Source organism: Thamnophis sirtalis, unplaced genomic scaffold (assembly GCF_051295495.1).
Source record: "Thamnophis sirtalis isolate CommonGarterSnake01/CBP01778 unplaced genomic scaffold, rThaSir2_p1.2 scaffold_6, whole genome shotgun sequence".
Taxonomy (NCBI): domain Eukaryota; kingdom Metazoa; phylum Chordata; class Lepidosauria; order Squamata; family Natricidae; genus Thamnophis; species Thamnophis sirtalis.
Window position 1 is genome coordinate 121,107,033 of NW_028261386.1, and position 17,516 is coordinate 121,124,548.

The window sequence follows — 17,516 nt, forward strand, 5'->3', positions numbered from 1 at the left end:
GAGTCCTGTGATGAGTGTGTGCAAACCCATTCCTTTTATAGTCTTGAGAGGAGCCTAATTACCACCAGCTGAGTTCAATTATCTCCTGTAACTGCACAACTGTTCTTTACGCCTATTAGCCCTCCATTGCCGGGCATCCAGTACCAACTCCCTTGTCTCCTCCCCACTGCTCCAATGCATGACATCAGGATCACACTCCCTTGTCTCCTCCCCATTGCTCCAAGGCTCAGGCGCCTCCTGGTGGCCAACCAGCTTCTCTGCGCTCTGCTCAGAGTCGGAACCCTGTCCAGGGTTCTCCACATCCTCCAGAGCTGATTCATAGGGCACCTCGCTGTCGGAGTCTGGTGGCAGCTCCAACGGCTCCTGCTGGGCCACAACAACAAGTATCCAAATTCTTGTAATTCACCTTATTTAATCCTTCAATCACCTATATCTCAAACACTTGGAATCTTTGAGACTCATAATGCAAGAGGAAATGTGAATCAACAGAATAAGTTGTAACCTAAATATCAACTTTGCATCACAACCAGTTTTGACAGCAGGAAATCATAACAACCTGCAGTGATGACCATGCATTTCATATCAAGAAAGACATTGATTTTATATTTTTATCATGTTTTATGTTTATAATATGTAAATTTCTAGGAATAATTTTGGAGTATCAAAACCCAATACATAAACAAATGTTAATCTACTAATTACTACTTCTCTCAAGGGAGAAGCTGGCAAATTAATTAATTCATTCATTCATTCATTTGTTGTTCATCTCATTATCCAAAGGAACTTGAGCTTTATTTATTTTTCAGATTCTTCTGAAAGTAAAGACAATCTTTTTAAATAAAACAATATTTTGCTTTGCAGCAGGGATGAAATTCAGCAGGTTCTGACAGGTTCTGGAGAACTGGTAGCGGAAATTTTGAGTAGTTCGGAAAATCGGCAAATACCACCTCTGGTTGGCCCCGGGGGGAGAGGGGAGTGGAGATTTTGCAGTATCCTTCCCCGGCCACACCCACGAAGCCATGCACACAAAACCAGTAGTAAAAAAAAGTTGAATTTCACCACTGCTTTACAGTATAATTCAGATCTTTTCAGTACATCTTGTCAATAAATGAAGCTTACTTTTCCAACTTTATTTAAAAAATAAAAATAAAACCCATACTAACCAGCCACTAGCAAAATGGGTTGCTTATCAGGATGAAGTTCCATTTGACGAGCAATCCATGGTCCATCAAAGTGAGCATACCACCAGCCTTTTTTCTTATTCTGAGGATCCTTGTATTGATCTGCTGGGCGGATGAAAGGAATTCGGAAATATCGCTGTTGCCGGTTCATTTCCATATCCTGCTGCTGTCTAACGGACAACTGACTTGCTGGATTCTGCTGAGCTGTAAGGAATAATTACAGTTAACATTTGTAGCCAAGATCAAAACCAGTCTTCATTACCATCACCTTTTTTAAAAAAAAATCTGGGCAGAAAAGTAGGTTTGAAAAGTTTGAAAATACTTTCAGTAAAGACAAAATAGCGAAAGAAGATATTGCATTGCCCACAACATTTTTCGAAATAACATGGATTTCATTTCAGCCATGGAAACAAATGTTTAGATTGTGGATCCCAGCTGAGGAATCTATTCAATGGAGTGAAGTATGCTGGGCGAAAGAAGAAGGAACATTCCAAATTATTAAAAGTACACTATAATCCCTATGGCAAAGGTCCAATGAATACATTTTTACAATTTTTGAATCGTAAACCACTCAGAGTCATTGACTCAGATGGGTGGCTATGGAAATTGAATGAATAAATGAATGCGCGAAATGTCTATGTAACACAGTGCTGGAATACAATTCTCAAAGCATCTTTTTTTGCAAAGAAAATTGCCTCCCAACCTGGGAGAAAAGTAAAGTGAAAGAATGTGAAAAAAAGAATAAGGTATTGTTATAGATGGAGAGTCATTTGCAGAATGTTAAGATGTTTAATTTAATAGCTGGAACAGTAAAGTGTGTGATGGGCCAGAAAACACTGTTGTAGTTGATTGGTTGAAGAGTGCAGGTTCCTGAATAAGGTAATCTATGTTATGATTGGTTACTGTGGGTGTAAAGGGGGAGTTTCCCTTTTCCCCCCGCCCTTTTCTTGTGTGCTCTGTTATGCTATGGGATTTACTTGACAATTTACCTCATGATATTAGTGTGCGCCTAACTATCTTGTCTGCTGTTAATATAGATATAAAATATATTTATTCATATAAAACTACAAGTTCATGTCAGCGTCTCCAACTTCATTTGTACACCTGCTGCACAATTCCCTGACACAGACTCACATTATACTACATGGCTTAGGACCAGCCTATCTGCGAGACCACCTACTGCCATACCCCTCCCAACGGCCGATAAGATCCCACAGGGTGGGCCTCCTTCGGATACCATCAGCCGGACAGTGTCAGCTGGCGGGCCCCCGGAGGAGAGCCTTCTCTGTGGCTGCTCCGACCCTGTGGAATCAGCTACCCCCAGAGGTCCTGACCTTACCCACTCTCATGGCCTTCAGGAAAGCCGTTAAAACCTGGCTGTTCCGGCAGGCCTGGGGCTGTTGACCTTAGTGTTAAGGTCCAGCCCCGATTAGAACGTATGTGTGTTGTGAATTTTAAACTATTTTTTTACTTATTTTGCTTTTCTTTTTTCTTCTTTCGTTGTAAGCCGCCCGGAGTCCTCCGGGATTGGGCGGCCTATAAATTTAATAAATGAAATGAAATGAATGAAATGATAACCATTTCTGACTTTTCAGGTTTCAAGTAGGAGATTTCAAATGCAAGATTGTTGTGGACAATTGCAGAGAAAGCAGTTCAGTTATTCATCAGAGGGCACTTTTCTTTCTATTCCAGTTTATGGATGGATTGACAATGAATAATTTTAACTATAAGCTAAATAATTATCAATAATAAATCTGGGTTTAGTTGAATAAAGAGGGATGAAGTCACATCAAATGTGTTTATTTGCCCTCTTATTTTTAGATAAGCTGTTGATTACTGGAAGAGAAAAAAAATGTTCAAAATATTATGTTTATACATACAGAAGTAGCCATTGTTTATCCTGCTATAAAAGGCAATATTTGTTAAAATATTTCTCATTAATATCAGTGGACGTTAAAGCAGCTCATCCATGAAAAGAAAATGGGCAAAAAAGACCTTTTTAATATTAACCAGCCTTCAGTCATAATTATTATCATTTGGCATGATAAACCTAAGCAATAGCACACATACTTTTATTCGTTTTTTTAAAAAAATTGTTTAAAAAATGAAATCGGTTTTCAATTGATGAATCGATTCACCGGTCAATTCATCATTTTCAATACATCCTCTTGCTGCATTCTGCAGCTAATGGAGACTGGTTACCCACCATCTAAATTAATATATAGGATGGTGTCCATCTTGAGTTCCTTGCTTGGTATATAGAGGTCTTTTTTCCTCATTCTCATGCACAGCTGCCCTCACCCAAAAGATAATCAACATACTGAAAAAAAAGCAATTTCCCCACAACACAGGCAATTATTTTCTCTCCTAAAACAAGTTCCTAAGTGTTAGGTTTTGTTCCAAATGTTAGTTGATTAGTACCAATTTTCAATGTTTTGCTACAAGGGGAAAATATTTTCTCTTGGCAGAAGAAAGGAATTAAAATTAAACCAGTATACACATTTTTATTGAAATAAATTATTCGTTTCTTTAAATATTGCCAAAATTCTTAAAAGAGCGTGAACATTCCTGCTGTCCGATGTCTTTACCAACAATTCTTTAATTATATTTAAAATGCACCTTTTGAATGCTTCTAAAGAACAAATATAACTGTAGCAAAACACAATTATGTTAGTAAAGTGGGTTCTATTTCCCCCTTTTTTTCTAATTAGATGAAATAATCCCCCCACTTACTTGAGTTGTTCAAAAATGGTGCAAAATCTGAAAACAAAATTTAATACTGAGCATGCAAGAGAAAATGAATCCATTGATCAATGGAAAAAACTTCCTACAGGTCTTTAAGTGGGGTTAGAATGTTGTATCAGATCAGCCTTGGATTCACGGCTCTTATAGATGGGTAAAAACAGCCCAGATCCATTCCTCAGAATCCATGCTAGATCCTGATTCCCATTCTCCCACTATTCAGTCTCAGAATCTGAGCACTCTGGTCTAGTCGCTTGAGATAATTCTCTGCACCCCAAAATCTCACTCTATCTCAACAACATGTACAACAAACGTCAAGCCATTTCTTAGGAAAAGTCCATTCGGCTATTCCGTGTACTATCTGATACAAGCCCATGGTTCCTTCATTTGGTTTTCTGAAATAACACAAGCTTCTTCCTCTTTGAAAAACGTGGAACGATATGAGTTAGACACGCTACAATAAACACTCTTCTATTTGAAGGTCACGCGCTGTACCACCTGAGCAGTGGTGGGTTCTGGGCAGTACGGCCCGGTATGGGCATACTGGTGGTAGCTGGGAGCAGCGGCTACCGTATTGGAACAGTGGGCCGTTTGGCCCACCTGCCCACCCACGTTCCTTACCACTTTTTGAGGCAAACGGATCAATTGCGCATGCGCGACCTCCACCAAGTGTCGCTGAGTGGTGGCATGCATGTGCGTGCATGCGAAGCGTGCTTGCCTGCCAAGGACACCTGGCCCCATTGCAGCGTACCGGCTGTGACGGGATCCAGAACCCACTACTGCACCTGAGGCCAACTATGATTATGGATGCCACTGTGTCCACAAACCTTTTCCATGGTTCCAGCCAAGCACTGTGGCCCAAGTGATTTTTATTTAAACTACTATAAGAAGATGAAGAAATTAAAAATCACATGGCATGTAGCAAAACAAAGCTACAAACATCTGGATGGTGCTTAGTTAAGCACCAATTACTACTAATTTAGCAAATACTACTATACTTCTTTCTAAACAGCAATACTCTATTACTAGCTTCCTTCACGAATCCATAGTATTTAGCCTGGCCTTTTATCTCAGCCCTAGAACTGAAACTATTTCAATCTAAAATCCATCCAATGCTGTTGGGTTAGGATGCTGTCCATGACACAAATTTAGTCAATGCGGTAAAAATAAGCTGCTCAATATTCTTTAGGTACTTTTGCTCACAAGGACACTCTCCCTCCATACACACACATACACACACACTTTTGTATGTGCGTGGGGAGAAGGAGGGCTTAAATTAAGATTTTCCCTTACCATAATCAGTGACTGATTTGGGAGCCCGCTGTTCCATTTCAGTATTGCGTTTCTTGTTCTTGGCCTTCCAAGCATGATAAACCTTAAGCCGCCTATGAAACTCTTCTCTGCAAGCTGCCAGCAATTCAATATCTTTGATCCAGGAAAAGCACCAGGGATGGAGTAAGTGAGAAACAAGTGAGAAAAGATAAAAGATGAATATGTTTATGAATTTGTTGACATGGAAAAAAATTAGTTCACAGCTCCTTATATTTACAATATGATTCACATATATACAGGGTGCATAAACTGGTAATTTGTACCAAAAAGAAGGATAATTTTCTAAAGCTTACATTCATAAAATATCAATTTTGTTATTTTCAAACGTTGTCTAATTATTCTGCTATTTCAGAGGCCCTTTCAGAGATCAAGAAAAACGAAGGCTTCTTCCAGCTTTTGAGGCTCATAGTCAAAATGTTGTGTTTGTTGGTATGTTTCTTAGCAACTTAGTTTGTTTTACTTGGTTGATTTTAAATGAACACACACACATTGTCTAAATATCAGATTCTCTTTAAGCCTTGAGCTCAGCCCAATTGATCCACCCCTTCATGCTGGATTGATATATACCAGTGATGGCTAATCTTTTGTTGGCATGTGCAGCCCCCTCTGCGCCCCGTTTTGGGCCTGGAGGGCCTCCTGCACCAACCTGGAAGTCAAAACGGAGTGCGGGGGCACTACGCATGGCTGCAAAATACAATGCAAGATCCCACCGTGCATGCACTTCAGACCTGAGGATTAGCCGGCCGGTGGGAGGCACACATGCACATGTGTGGTGGAGCTGGGCTAGGGCAACGGTTGGGGTGCACGCAGGGGGTTCGCCATCATGGATATATACAGTACACGAGGAGAAGAGAGTTTCAGTAGAGAGAGCATAGTTAATAGATCCCTATTCAATCGGACCTGCGCTAAGGTACACACACACACACACACACACACACACACACACACAGACACACACAGAGCCAAGCCCTGAAAAAGTCAATATAGAGATATCAGGATTGGGGGCTCTCAATTTCAATCTGATTAATGATTATTCTGCTATTTCAGAGGCCCTTTCAGAGATCAAGAAAAACCAAGGCGTCTTCCAGCTTTTGAGGCTCCCGCTCAAAATCAAAATTTTGTGTGTGTTGGCATGTTTCTTTCTGAGGCTATTTTGCTGTCCGTGCGTGCGTGTGTGTGTGTTTAGAGAGCCGAGGTGGCGCAGTGGTTAAATGCAGCACTGCAGGCTACTTCAGCTGACTGCAGTTCTGTAGTTCGGCTGTTCAAATCTCACCGGCTCAAGGTTGACTCAACCTTCCATCCTTCCGAGGTGGGTAAAATGAGGACCCGGATTGTTGTTGGGGGCGATATGCTGACTCTGTAAAACCGCTTAGAGAGGGCTGAAAGCCCTATGAAGTGGTATACAAGTCTAATTGCTATTGCTATTTTGTGTGTGTGTGTTGTGTGTGTGTGTGTGTGTGTGTGTGTGTGTGTGTGTGTGTGTGTGTGTGTGTATCTGTCTTTGAGTAAGTCTTGACTCCTGGGGACTGCATGGGCAAGTCCATGGAATGTTTTCAGCAACACTTTTGAAAGTGGTTTGTCTCTGTCCTAGGACTGAGGGAAAGTAACTGACTCCAAGTCACCCAGCTGGCTTTGGGCCCAAGGTGAGACTAGAACTCACAACCTCACAGTTCCTACCCCAGTGTATTTATTACACTAAAATGGCTCTCAGGGAGGCAATATAATCTCTTACCAGTCTAATAGTGCCTATTTAGGAGCTGAGTAGCTCAGCACCTGCTTTGCCTGCAAAAGGTCGACTGGGTAACCCCCATCATCTGCAAGGAGGGATGGAAAGCTACTGCCAGACAGCTTGATAATACTGGCTAGACAAACTAATGGATTAATTAGGTATAAGGCATATCCCTATCTTTCCCTAATTAGGAGATTTAATATCACATCCAATTTAGAATGAGCATGTTTTCCCTTTTAAAGAAAAATAGGATATGAGGATGGATCTGAACCAGTATCCTAGCTTGGGGAAAAGAAAGGAGAGTCCATTGCATTTAACAGGCCCCTTAGTTAATCTGAATCTGTCAATCCTGAGCTTGCTAGAAACAACTCTGCAAAAACGAGGAACATCTGATATAAGCCGTATAGGCAGACTACGGCCTTCCAGGTTCTTATCTCCAACACAACTGAAGGAGTGAAAGCTTTCAAGTCCATGAATTGCACTCAACTTTAAATGTAAATGGTTGATATTGACAACAGACCAAGCAAACTATTTAAAAGTCATTAGCAATAATCATTTTAGGTTAAGTTTAAATGTAATGACTTTGCATTATATTCAGTTAATTAACCCTGCTGGTTCTTACATGCGGCTTAGTTTTGAATGCTTCACCCTTTTTTCTTTTCTTTTGACATATGGAGCAGCTTGAAGTAACTTTGTTCAAGGCATTTTCTGCTTTAGAGCTGAATAAAGAATTATTTAGCGATCAAAGGCCTTTTAAAAAAAAACAAAAGGTATCAATTCGTTATATACTGTAGGCTTTCAAAACTCTGTGTGAGAGAGAAAAAAAATCCAAATATTGATGTATCCTGACACTCCCTACATTCCAAACAGGGCAACACTCACCACAAGAGGTATTGATTGTATCTCGTAAGTCTGCATACTTCCACTTGCTAAGGTCATGTTTTTTAATGCCAGCTGCAGCTTTGGTAGCTTGAACTGTAGGTCCCCTAAAAACATCCAAAGAAACAAAAAATGGAGAAGTATTCAAGAAAGGAACAACTAGGGTCAAGAATGCAAAGCGGAAAGGAGGACTCATCAAAAAAGACAAGTGCAAAGATTGGTAACATCCATGACATGCTTCTTAGGCATATTTATTTAAGAGGAAAGGAAATTTAGATTGCAAATTGCTAATTTACAAACTAATCATAAACGTAATCTGAAATGACTCAGGTTGTTTTTAAACAGTTTCGGAAAAAACCAAATGGACATATTATGTGAAGACCTAGTTCTCTATGTAAACGTCTAATGCTGGGAAATTAAGAATTTGGGGATGCTTGACATCGCACCCCAGTTTTTAAAAAAGAGAGAACAGAATAATTCTCCCTAGAGCAAAATAATAGCAAAACTTTATCAAAATGTAATTCCTATTCATGCAATTGATAAATATAATAGTGAATTAGAAAGGAAATGGGTACTAAAGTGGTGCAGTGAATGAACATTGATTAGAATGTATATTTTTTACATAAATTAATTTAATGGAATTTATAAATTAACTTTATCTTATAGTTATTGCATTTGGTGATTAAACTGATTTCTTTCTGGCAATATGTTACACCCACCTAGATAAGTATTCTGACATTTCTTTGGCCACTTGTTCCCTATAAAAACATGAGGAATGTATGTTAGGGAATTAGGATACAAGATTTAATGCATTAATTTTACAATATTAACTGATAGCATAGTATAATAAATACTCTAAATTAACCAGTTCTTTGTATGTATAAGCTTTCAGGTTATTTAAATCACTATTTAAATATTTAAACAATATTTAAATCACAAGCATTTGCACTTACATATAATTGATCTGATAGACTGATTCTCAAATGGAGTGCATTGATTGCATGCTCAAATTGTGATGAATTAGGAAGAATTAAAGTGAATTATTTTGTAAATTTCTTTTAAAGTGAACATTAGAATTATTTTACCCTCCCACTCTCAATTTTTATAGAATTTCCCAAAAGGGAAAAAAAAATGTTTTCATACGCTGTCATTTTACACCTTGCTTCATTGAATCTGCGAACAGAACATATTTAGGTTAGTCTGAAGTTCTCCTAAACTGATGTACAGCATTACAAGATCATCCTGGATACAAAATGATGTTCTTATAAGATCACCAGGAATCTGGTATCAACAAGTGGTGTTAAACATTTATTTAGTTTCTTAAATGATAGATGCATTGACTTCTCCTTTCTCTCACCACCATGACAGGTCTGTAATCATCCCATACATTCACACTGTAAGAAGGGGATTGTCTTGAAGTCTCACTATAAACATCACAAAATAGAGGCCCTGGAACCCACCTCCTTTCAATCCCAAGCTATAGCTTCCATCAAGCAAAACTCAATGATGGGAAAATTGTACTCAAACTCATACCCAACAGAAAAATAAATACCCAGATAAACATATCTGCTTAAAAAGAAGCTGATTCCTATGCCAAGTGTTTGGGAGAACATCTAAAAACTAAGAAAGAATGCATGTGCTGAAATGGTTTATTCCAGGCAGACAGGAAGGGAGAGAAGGAAGGGGGAAGGAAGAAAAAACTTTCCCTGTGCAAAAATACTGTCTTGTTTTTAATATGACACTGATCTGTCTTTTAGGGTTGCAAGCATCACTAGAATAATAAGTAAGTAAGGCAGTCAAAATGTTAGGTAGGTTTCCACATTATACTAACAAAGAAAGTGCTCTGTTTGAATTTGATATGAATGTTGGGTGAATCCAGCCAAACATGATTTAATACAATAAACCAACTTTTTCTGAATTTGATGTATGAATCTCAGTATTAATTCTTCTTGAAGAGCAATTTATGAGGAACTGAAATGGAATTAATCCACACCAATATGGGTAAGGAAAATTTTCAAATGGCAAATCCTTCCATTGTACCCTTTATTGCTTGTAGCACAATGTCAAAGGACACTATTTGGCCAAGGGTCTCCAAACTTGGCAACTATGAGACTTGTGGACTTCAACTCCCAGAATTCTCAGAAAGTTGCTGAGTTTCAAGATCCCTGGTTTAGACTGAACTGGGATGGAGAGGCATTACAAAATTCCTAAAGGATTTTTTTTTACTTTTTTCCTCTCTCCACAAAGTTCAGAAACCGCTCTCTGAACTATACTCCCAAATCTTTGACAGAGGAAAGGTAGTACGGATACCTAACTAACATCTGTTATAGCAGCTTCCCCATATTATACTTGAGAGACCGCCTGCTGCCAATTACCTCCCACAGACCCATTAGATCTCATAGGGTTGGCCTCCTCCGGGTGCCATCTACCAGCCAATGCCACCTGGCTATTACCTGGGGGAGGGCCTTCTCTGTGGCAGCTCCGGCCCTCTGGAATGAACTCCCCGCATGGATTCGGACCCTCACCTCTCTCCAGGCCTTCCGAAAAGCCGTCAAAACCTGGCTTTGCCGGCAGGCCTGGGGGTGATGAGTTCCCTCCCCTCTCGACACGTATGGTTGTGCGACTGTTGTTTACTTTTATTATTTGTATTTTGTTTTTTATGTTCCCCTTTTTTCCCCCTTGAATTGTTCGCTGCCCTGAGTCCTCCCGGAGAAGGGCGGCATACAAATAATAAAATTCTATTCTATTCTATTCTATATTGGCTGCTATAACAGAGTCAAATCACAATATTCAGAATTGCTTACAGCAATGGCTAAAAGCTATCCTTGCTGGGAATCTGAGGAACTGCAACCCCAACATAATTGGCTGGAAGAAAGTTGAGGAAAGCTGTGGCAAAGTGTAGCCTCTAGATTATGAGTGTCCAAATATAGGAAGATATGCAGCATCATGTTACCTTAATTTAATGACAGCGTTCTCATTATCATCATCATTATTATACAACTTATTATACAACTGCCTTTTCCAGCAGCATCACCGAAAAAGTACAATACCTGCGCAAACTTGGGTCCACCTGAGCCTCATCGTTGATGAGCTCAGATTCACTTCGGGCAATTCGCAAAGCCAGCTCGTGATCTCTGCGCTCCTGTTCGAAAATGGCTTGCTGCTGACTTGCTTCTTCACGTTCTCTGGCCAGCTGAGCCTCAACTTCAACCTGCAGAGCCATAAAAAAGATAACTTAATCGAAATATCTATTTTAATACAACAGAACTATCTAGCTAGATCCAATACAGCATGCTAGAAGCAATGCCAGCTAGGATTTTTAGAACTAGTATCTGAGAACATCTTAAGAAACACCAGTTTGTGGTTTGCAATTACAATTGAGCCCACTTATGTGCAAATGGTTACTGTTAGATAAAGGTAAAGGTTCCCCTCGCACATATGTACTAGTCATTCCAGACTCTAGGGGGCGGTGCTCATTTCCGTTTCAAGCTGAAGAGCCAGCGCTATCCAAAGACGTCTCCGTGGTCATGTGGCCAGCACGACTAAATGACAAAGGCGCATAGAACGCTGCTACCTTCCCACCAAAGGTGGTCCCTATTTTTCTAATTGCATTTTTTACATGCTTTCGAACTGCTAAGTTGGCAGAAGCTGGGACAAATAACGGGAGCTCACTCTGTTACACGGCACTAGGGAATTGAACCGCCGAACTGCCGATCTTTCTGATCAACAAGCTCAGTGTCTTAGCCACTGAGCACCACGTCGCTGGCTGGTTACTGCTATTATAATTCATTACAACCAACAGATGAAGCAAACTAAGGTTCAAGCAATCTTAAAAGGTAAAGTCTCCCTCAAGTTAATTTTAACTCCTTCATTAAAAAGAAGACAAAAAAACCTTCTTCATGAAAATAATCTTCCCTTGTCTTCTGTTTTTTTCTCTTCTTTTGTGTTGTAGCCTTGCAACACCAAAGAATTGTTCCCTGCAATTCCTTGGATGTCTCCCCTCTGAATACTACTAAATTTTCCAACCTCAAACAAATTGCCCAGGCACTGAGACCTCTTTAAATAGGAGCCTCTTAGTTTACACAAAACTAATTTAATCTAAAAGATACAAAACTGTTCTGGCCCGTTCCAAAACTACAGCCACACAAAGCTTGCAAAAGAATGTCTTTATCAGTCCCGGCTCAAGCTGGCTGCGAGCCCAAAATAAACATAGATAAAGTATCTGGTAAAAAGTTACACAGCAAACGCTAAAACAAAACTCTTACGGCAAACCAGGTTTTCAGAAAGCAAATCACTTATCCAAGTGCCTCTTTGAATCATAAACACCAACTCGAACAGGAGCGGAACTGAACTCACGAACAAACAAACAACGTTGACTTCTGCAACCAGGGCGTGGTACCATCAGTCCTTTTAGAAGACTCTAACGAGCAACAGCTGTGTGTAATCACCTCCTATGAGTCCTCAATTGTTCCTTCTATGGTCAGCTCTTCTACGTGCATCCTGAAATAACTCACAGGAGGGTTCTTGCTCAGCCTCTCTTGTCTCCTCCCCACTGATCCAAGGCTCAGTCATTACCTGGGGACCAACTAGTCTCTCTGAGCCCTGCTCGGAGTCAGACCCCTGTCCAGAGCCCTCCTCCTTTTCCAAGCATGACTCATAGGGCCCCTCGCTGATAACAGCTCCAAAGGCTCCAGCCGAGCCACAACACAAAACTATAAGGAGTCCAGCCTGACTGATACTTAAAATTGCACTACAACCTATAAATTAGACTAGCTGTATCAGAAACAATCTTGATTTCAAATTCAGGAGGGCAGAGGCATGGACAGAGGAGAAATTATTCTGTAGAGGTGGTCCTTGACTTACAATAGTTCCTTCAATGACCAAAGTTAACAACGGCGCTGAAAAAAGAGACTTATGACCATTTTTCACATTTACGACTATTGCCACGTCCCCATGGTCACATGATCAAAATTCAGATGCCTGGCAACTGACTCATATTTATGAGGGTTGCAAGTCATGTGATCCTTGTTTGTGACCTTCTGATCAATAAAGTCACTCAGCTTACTACTTTTCATAATAATTAAAATCACTAAATCGAGTGAGGTAGATAAATAAGCAGAGCTACTGAAAGGTGAGAGTATTAAATCCTTTAATGCTGCAGTTCCTAGAGCCATACTTAGAAAATTGATTTTAATAAAGCAGATTAAAATTTACAATTAATAAAAAGGAATAGAAGCAAACTCTTAATGCAGGAATGAATTAAAACTGCATATTAAAAACCAAAATAATGTCTTTGTTTAAAAAAATTCAAAATACTGGTGAGTTTAATTGTTAAGAATGATTGAGTTATCATTTATCAGAAAACGGACAGTCATTTGTCCGGAATTATATAGAACAGGGAAGTCAAGCACAATTTCATTGAGGGCCGCATTAGGATTGTGTTTGACCCTGGTGGGTGGGGCTGGTGGGTGGGGCCATAATGGGCATGGCCAGCTCAGCATCACTCTTGTCAGGGGCAACAGCTTGGGCGGGGCTGGGGGGAAATCCACTTTTGCTAGTAGTTTGTTTTGCTAGCACTCTGCCAGTGAAAACGGAGTCCCATGCGCCCCCCCCCCTCCCCGGACCTCACTTTTGGATGTGATGGCCTCCTGCAGCCCTGTGCTAGTGAAGCCCTCCTGAGTGCTGTTTTCGCTGGCAGGGGCATTTCAGGTCGGTCCTTTGATGTTTACAGGGTGGTCTCATGGGCCAGATCTAAGCATTCCGTGGGCCACATCCAGCCCCCAGGCCTTGAGCTTGACACCCCTGGTACAGAGACTCCTATTTGAACATTGGTTTGGGCAATAACACTTTCAAGTTCCCTTCCAACTCTGTTATTCTGATAACTTCTGATCCTGATATTGACAAAAGTGCATGATATACTCCCAGAATATACATCTATATAATGAATTAAGGAAGAAGTACCATGAGATCTGAAGGGAGCTTGGGCAACAGAATCTGTTGGGCTAATTCTCCTGTAGCCAATTCCCCTTCTGATCATCCTACCTGCTTTTACAATTGACAAGGGTGGCTAAAACAGCAACTTTCTTTTTGTTATTGTTGATTGGACTGAAAAAATATTGTCCTGGCAGATTAACCAATATTGCTGAAGCCATAAGAGGAATAAATTCCAAGCAGTTGGAAGCTGCCTTTGGGCAAAGGGGCGATCCTAACACAACTCTGATAATCTCACTGGGCACACAGCTACCCATCCTCTACTTTACAATTATTGTATCAACACATGCCTAAAGAATATTATTATGCTGACTGTGACACAGAGGTGCGTTCCTACCAGTTCGCACCTATTCGGTAGAACCGGTTCGTCAAATCTACCGGACCGGTTAGAAGAGGTTCCACCAGTGGACCCGGAAAGCAGGCCACACCTACAGAAGAGATTCCAAAATTTTTTGAAACCCACCACTGCTAAAGGGTTAGGGGTGCAAGGATCTTGTAAGTTGACAGCTTTAAGACTTGCATGCTTCAATGCCAGAGTTCCTGAGCCAATGTGACTGGAAGAGGAATTCTGGGAGTTGAAGTCCACAAGTTTTAAAGCTGTCAGATGCAAGGATCTTGTAACTTGACAGCTTTAAGACTTGCATGCTTCAATACCAGAGTTTCTGAATAGCTACTTGGACCGACCTAAGTACTAATTCATAATTTCATATCCGGTCACATGGGTGGCAAGCCACTCTCACAAAGGAGGCCACACCCACAGAGTAGGTTCGAACAATTTTTGAAACCCACCACTGCTGTGGCATTACCTCAGGGCCACCTCACACATTTAGCCTCAGAAATATGTTTTGTGGTCTAGTTCCACAATGGGAGTATAAGGGGATTGATTTTATTGTATCAAAAGACAGATTCATTCTAAGATGGTATATTTAATTGGCTTAAGTGATAAAATTGTAGAGAATATTGTAGGGTTCTGCAGGCTCCTACTTCTAATACATGAACGTTGTACATCTTATGGAAATTATGAAACTGACAGCTTAAGACTCAAGCAATCGTATTTCAATGCATTACTGCTGATACATGCTGAAATTTTCACTTGAACTTTCTTTTTGGAAGAGCAAATCCACAAAGTCATTCCCCCTATCCTAGCAGACTTCCTAGAACAATGAGCTGGCATCCTCATTTATTCTGATCGTGATATTGCCATGTAGTCTTTCTTTCTGCTATGGATGTTTTCTTATGCAGATCTGTTTTAGATTACTCAGTGTAGCATTCATCAAAAGAAAAGCTGACTAAATATGGCCTGAGAGAAAACTCTACAGAAAGGAACATCTGCTTTTGCTGCTGAGACTGGAAGGAAGTCTACTGAAAAGTTATTGCCCAAGCTTGGCAAAGCATGTTTTCAAAACGGGTTTCTCTACCAAGACATATACGACTGATAAAACCAACAAAACTCCCTGGGCAAGAAAAGAGGTTCAGTTGATAATTAATGCTCTTCCATTGTTGGCACTATATGTATTAAAGATTAAGTATACACCAAAGGCATTGGATTTTCCCCATTCCCATTTAGATTTTATAATTTATAATTAATAACATATAATCTAAAGAGACTGCCACTTTCCTCTCCCTAATAAATTAGCAGCGGCGCAGATTTCTCTGGAGTAAAATAGTTGGTGCAGTATGCCTAGTTGGATTATCCAAAATGTTGTGAGCAGAATACAACATTGTCGTAATAGGATGATTTGAAGACCCACATGGGAATCCAAGTCATCACACCTCATGCATGCGCAGAGTCCATTATATCTGTGGATCAAGGTATGCAAAATGTAGCACAAGAAACGCCTATTCAACCTCACCTGAATTCTTCTTTCTTCGTTATCTCTCTTTTTCCTTTCTTCTTCTTCCAGTTTTCTCTTTGCTTCCATCTCATATTTCCTAGATGGAAAAAATTGAAATTCCACTTGATTCAGACAAACATTAAAACCGTTTCACTCCCTTTCCCACAAAATTTAATTTTTTTCCCTTTGTAACAGAATTCGGAACTGCCTGAAAACAGCAGTCACTTCCAAAATACGGCTTTTGTTTAAAAAGTTGATATTGGAGATGACCAAGTTGAGCCTGAGGGGAGGGGGTCAAATGTGTCATAAGTCATGAGTCCCTGCATACCCGCAAGAGATGTAAATCCAGCATATCATGAATGCTTCTCTTATCTTCCATTCACTTCCCTTGGCCACTAGTTGGCCAGATTCTCGTAGAGAGCATGCAATAAATCTTTATACTCATTTGAGAATATTGAGCCTGAATCTCCTGATTTCTCCGGGGCTTAACATTTGCCTTTGCTTCTACCACTCTTCATCTAAATTATTTCACACTCACAGTCGCCTTTCTTCCTCTTCCTTCTTCCGACGCTGCTCCTCTTCTTCACGCCTTTTCCTTTCTTTCTCCATTTCTTCCTGGATCTTCCTCAATCTTTCGGCTTCCTCCTCTTGCTGCTTCTTTTTCTGAAGGGCACTCAAGAGTTTCTCAGAGCTTTTAACTAGGGTGTCATATTCCTTCTGAATCTGTTGTCTAGGCATAACAGTGGCCTATAAAATAAGTCGTAAAAACAATCACAATAATTTGCATATATCACGTAGTTTTAAAGCAAGACAGAAAGAAAATGAACCACAGCAAGAATATGGGAACTCTGTCCCTCCATCAAAGCAGCAAAATTAAGATTCTCCTTAGCTTTGACCACCTATTTTGATTTCATAAACCTTATACTTTCACCTATAAGCAACTCCCCTGCTATAGTGTACATTGTTCATCATGAATGCTGAATGTAGCATAGGTACAATTAAGACCTGTAAACCCAAGTCTATACCTTCGCTCTCTTACTAAAAAGTGTTATGTCTATATACCATCAAACTGTAAAGAGATAAAATGAAACTTGTGTCCAGTCCTTGAAAAATGTTTCTTAAAAAAACGTATTTTAGGTCACTTGCCGTTTTGGTAGAAGATATATGCTTGAAAGCATGCAAAGCAGCATGTGTCGAAATTTGAAATGCTAGAACATTGTTGATTAAAGTTTTAAAGTCTTATATGGGGGGGAAATCTCTGCATTTTCATCTAAGCCATGAGTAGGAAAAAAAACAAGTGATAGCTTTATTTCAATTTATATCCAATTCTGTCAGCTTTAAGTGTTTTGGATTGTCAAAATAAGCAAAAAAATAAAATAAAACAACAATTAGGATTTGAAATGTTACAGCTGGAATTTAACTTGGTATCCTACAGATATGGGTCTGTCAACTGCCAAAGATATTTCCATGGTCCCTCTTTTGGTCGTGCCCACTGGAATCAAAAACGTCTGCCAGATCCTGATTCAAGGTTCTTTTTTCTATAGCGTAAAGGGTCCTCCTACCTTGATCTTGGCCATCAGAGCATCAATGGACATCTCAAGGTCCTTGACCTGCTTGCTCATTTCTGCCTTCCCCTCTTTGAGAGCAGTTACTACTTCATTGAATTTATATAGCCGCTGTTTCAGTGTGCGAAGCTTTATTAAACCATCTATGCTGTGAAAGGAATGTTAATATTTTAGATATGAGAGACAGATACCAAAACAGGTATTGTTCAAATTCTGTCCCTTTGATCTGCTTCTGAATGAAGCCATAATAGTAGGATTACAA

At 40.0% G+C, this 17,516-nt stretch overlaps 1 protein-coding gene across 6 annotated transcripts in view; it reads right to left on the bottom strand.

Annotated features, from left to right (window-relative positions):
- MYO6 (myosin VI) overlaps positions 1–17,516 on the bottom strand; it is a 120,009-nt gene that overhangs the window by 1,898 nt on the left and 100,595 nt on the right. For 2 of the 6 annotated variants that reach the window (XM_087718842.1, XM_087718843.1), the window contains exons 25-34: positions 17,252–17,402; positions 16,228–16,436; positions 15,708–15,786; positions 10,914–11,074; positions 9,007–9,036; positions 8,583–8,621; positions 7,867–7,970; positions 5,217–5,348; positions 3,915–3,941; positions 1,164–1,385 (exon numbers count right to left, since the gene is read on the bottom strand). In XM_087718842.1, coding sequence (XP_087574968.1) covers positions 1,164–1,385; positions 3,915–3,941; positions 5,217–5,348; positions 7,867–7,970; positions 8,583–8,621; positions 9,007–9,036; positions 10,914–11,074; positions 15,708–15,786; positions 16,228–16,436; positions 17,252–17,402 — 1,154 coding nt within the window. The remainder of the gene's footprint in view (positions 1–1,163; positions 1,386–3,914; positions 3,942–5,216; positions 5,349–7,866; positions 7,971–8,582; positions 8,622–9,006; positions 9,037–10,913; positions 11,075–15,707; positions 15,787–16,227; positions 16,437–17,251; positions 17,403–17,516) is intronic. The other 4 variants (XM_087718845.1, XM_087718844.1, XM_087718846.1 and 1 more) reach the window with 4 other exon arrangements.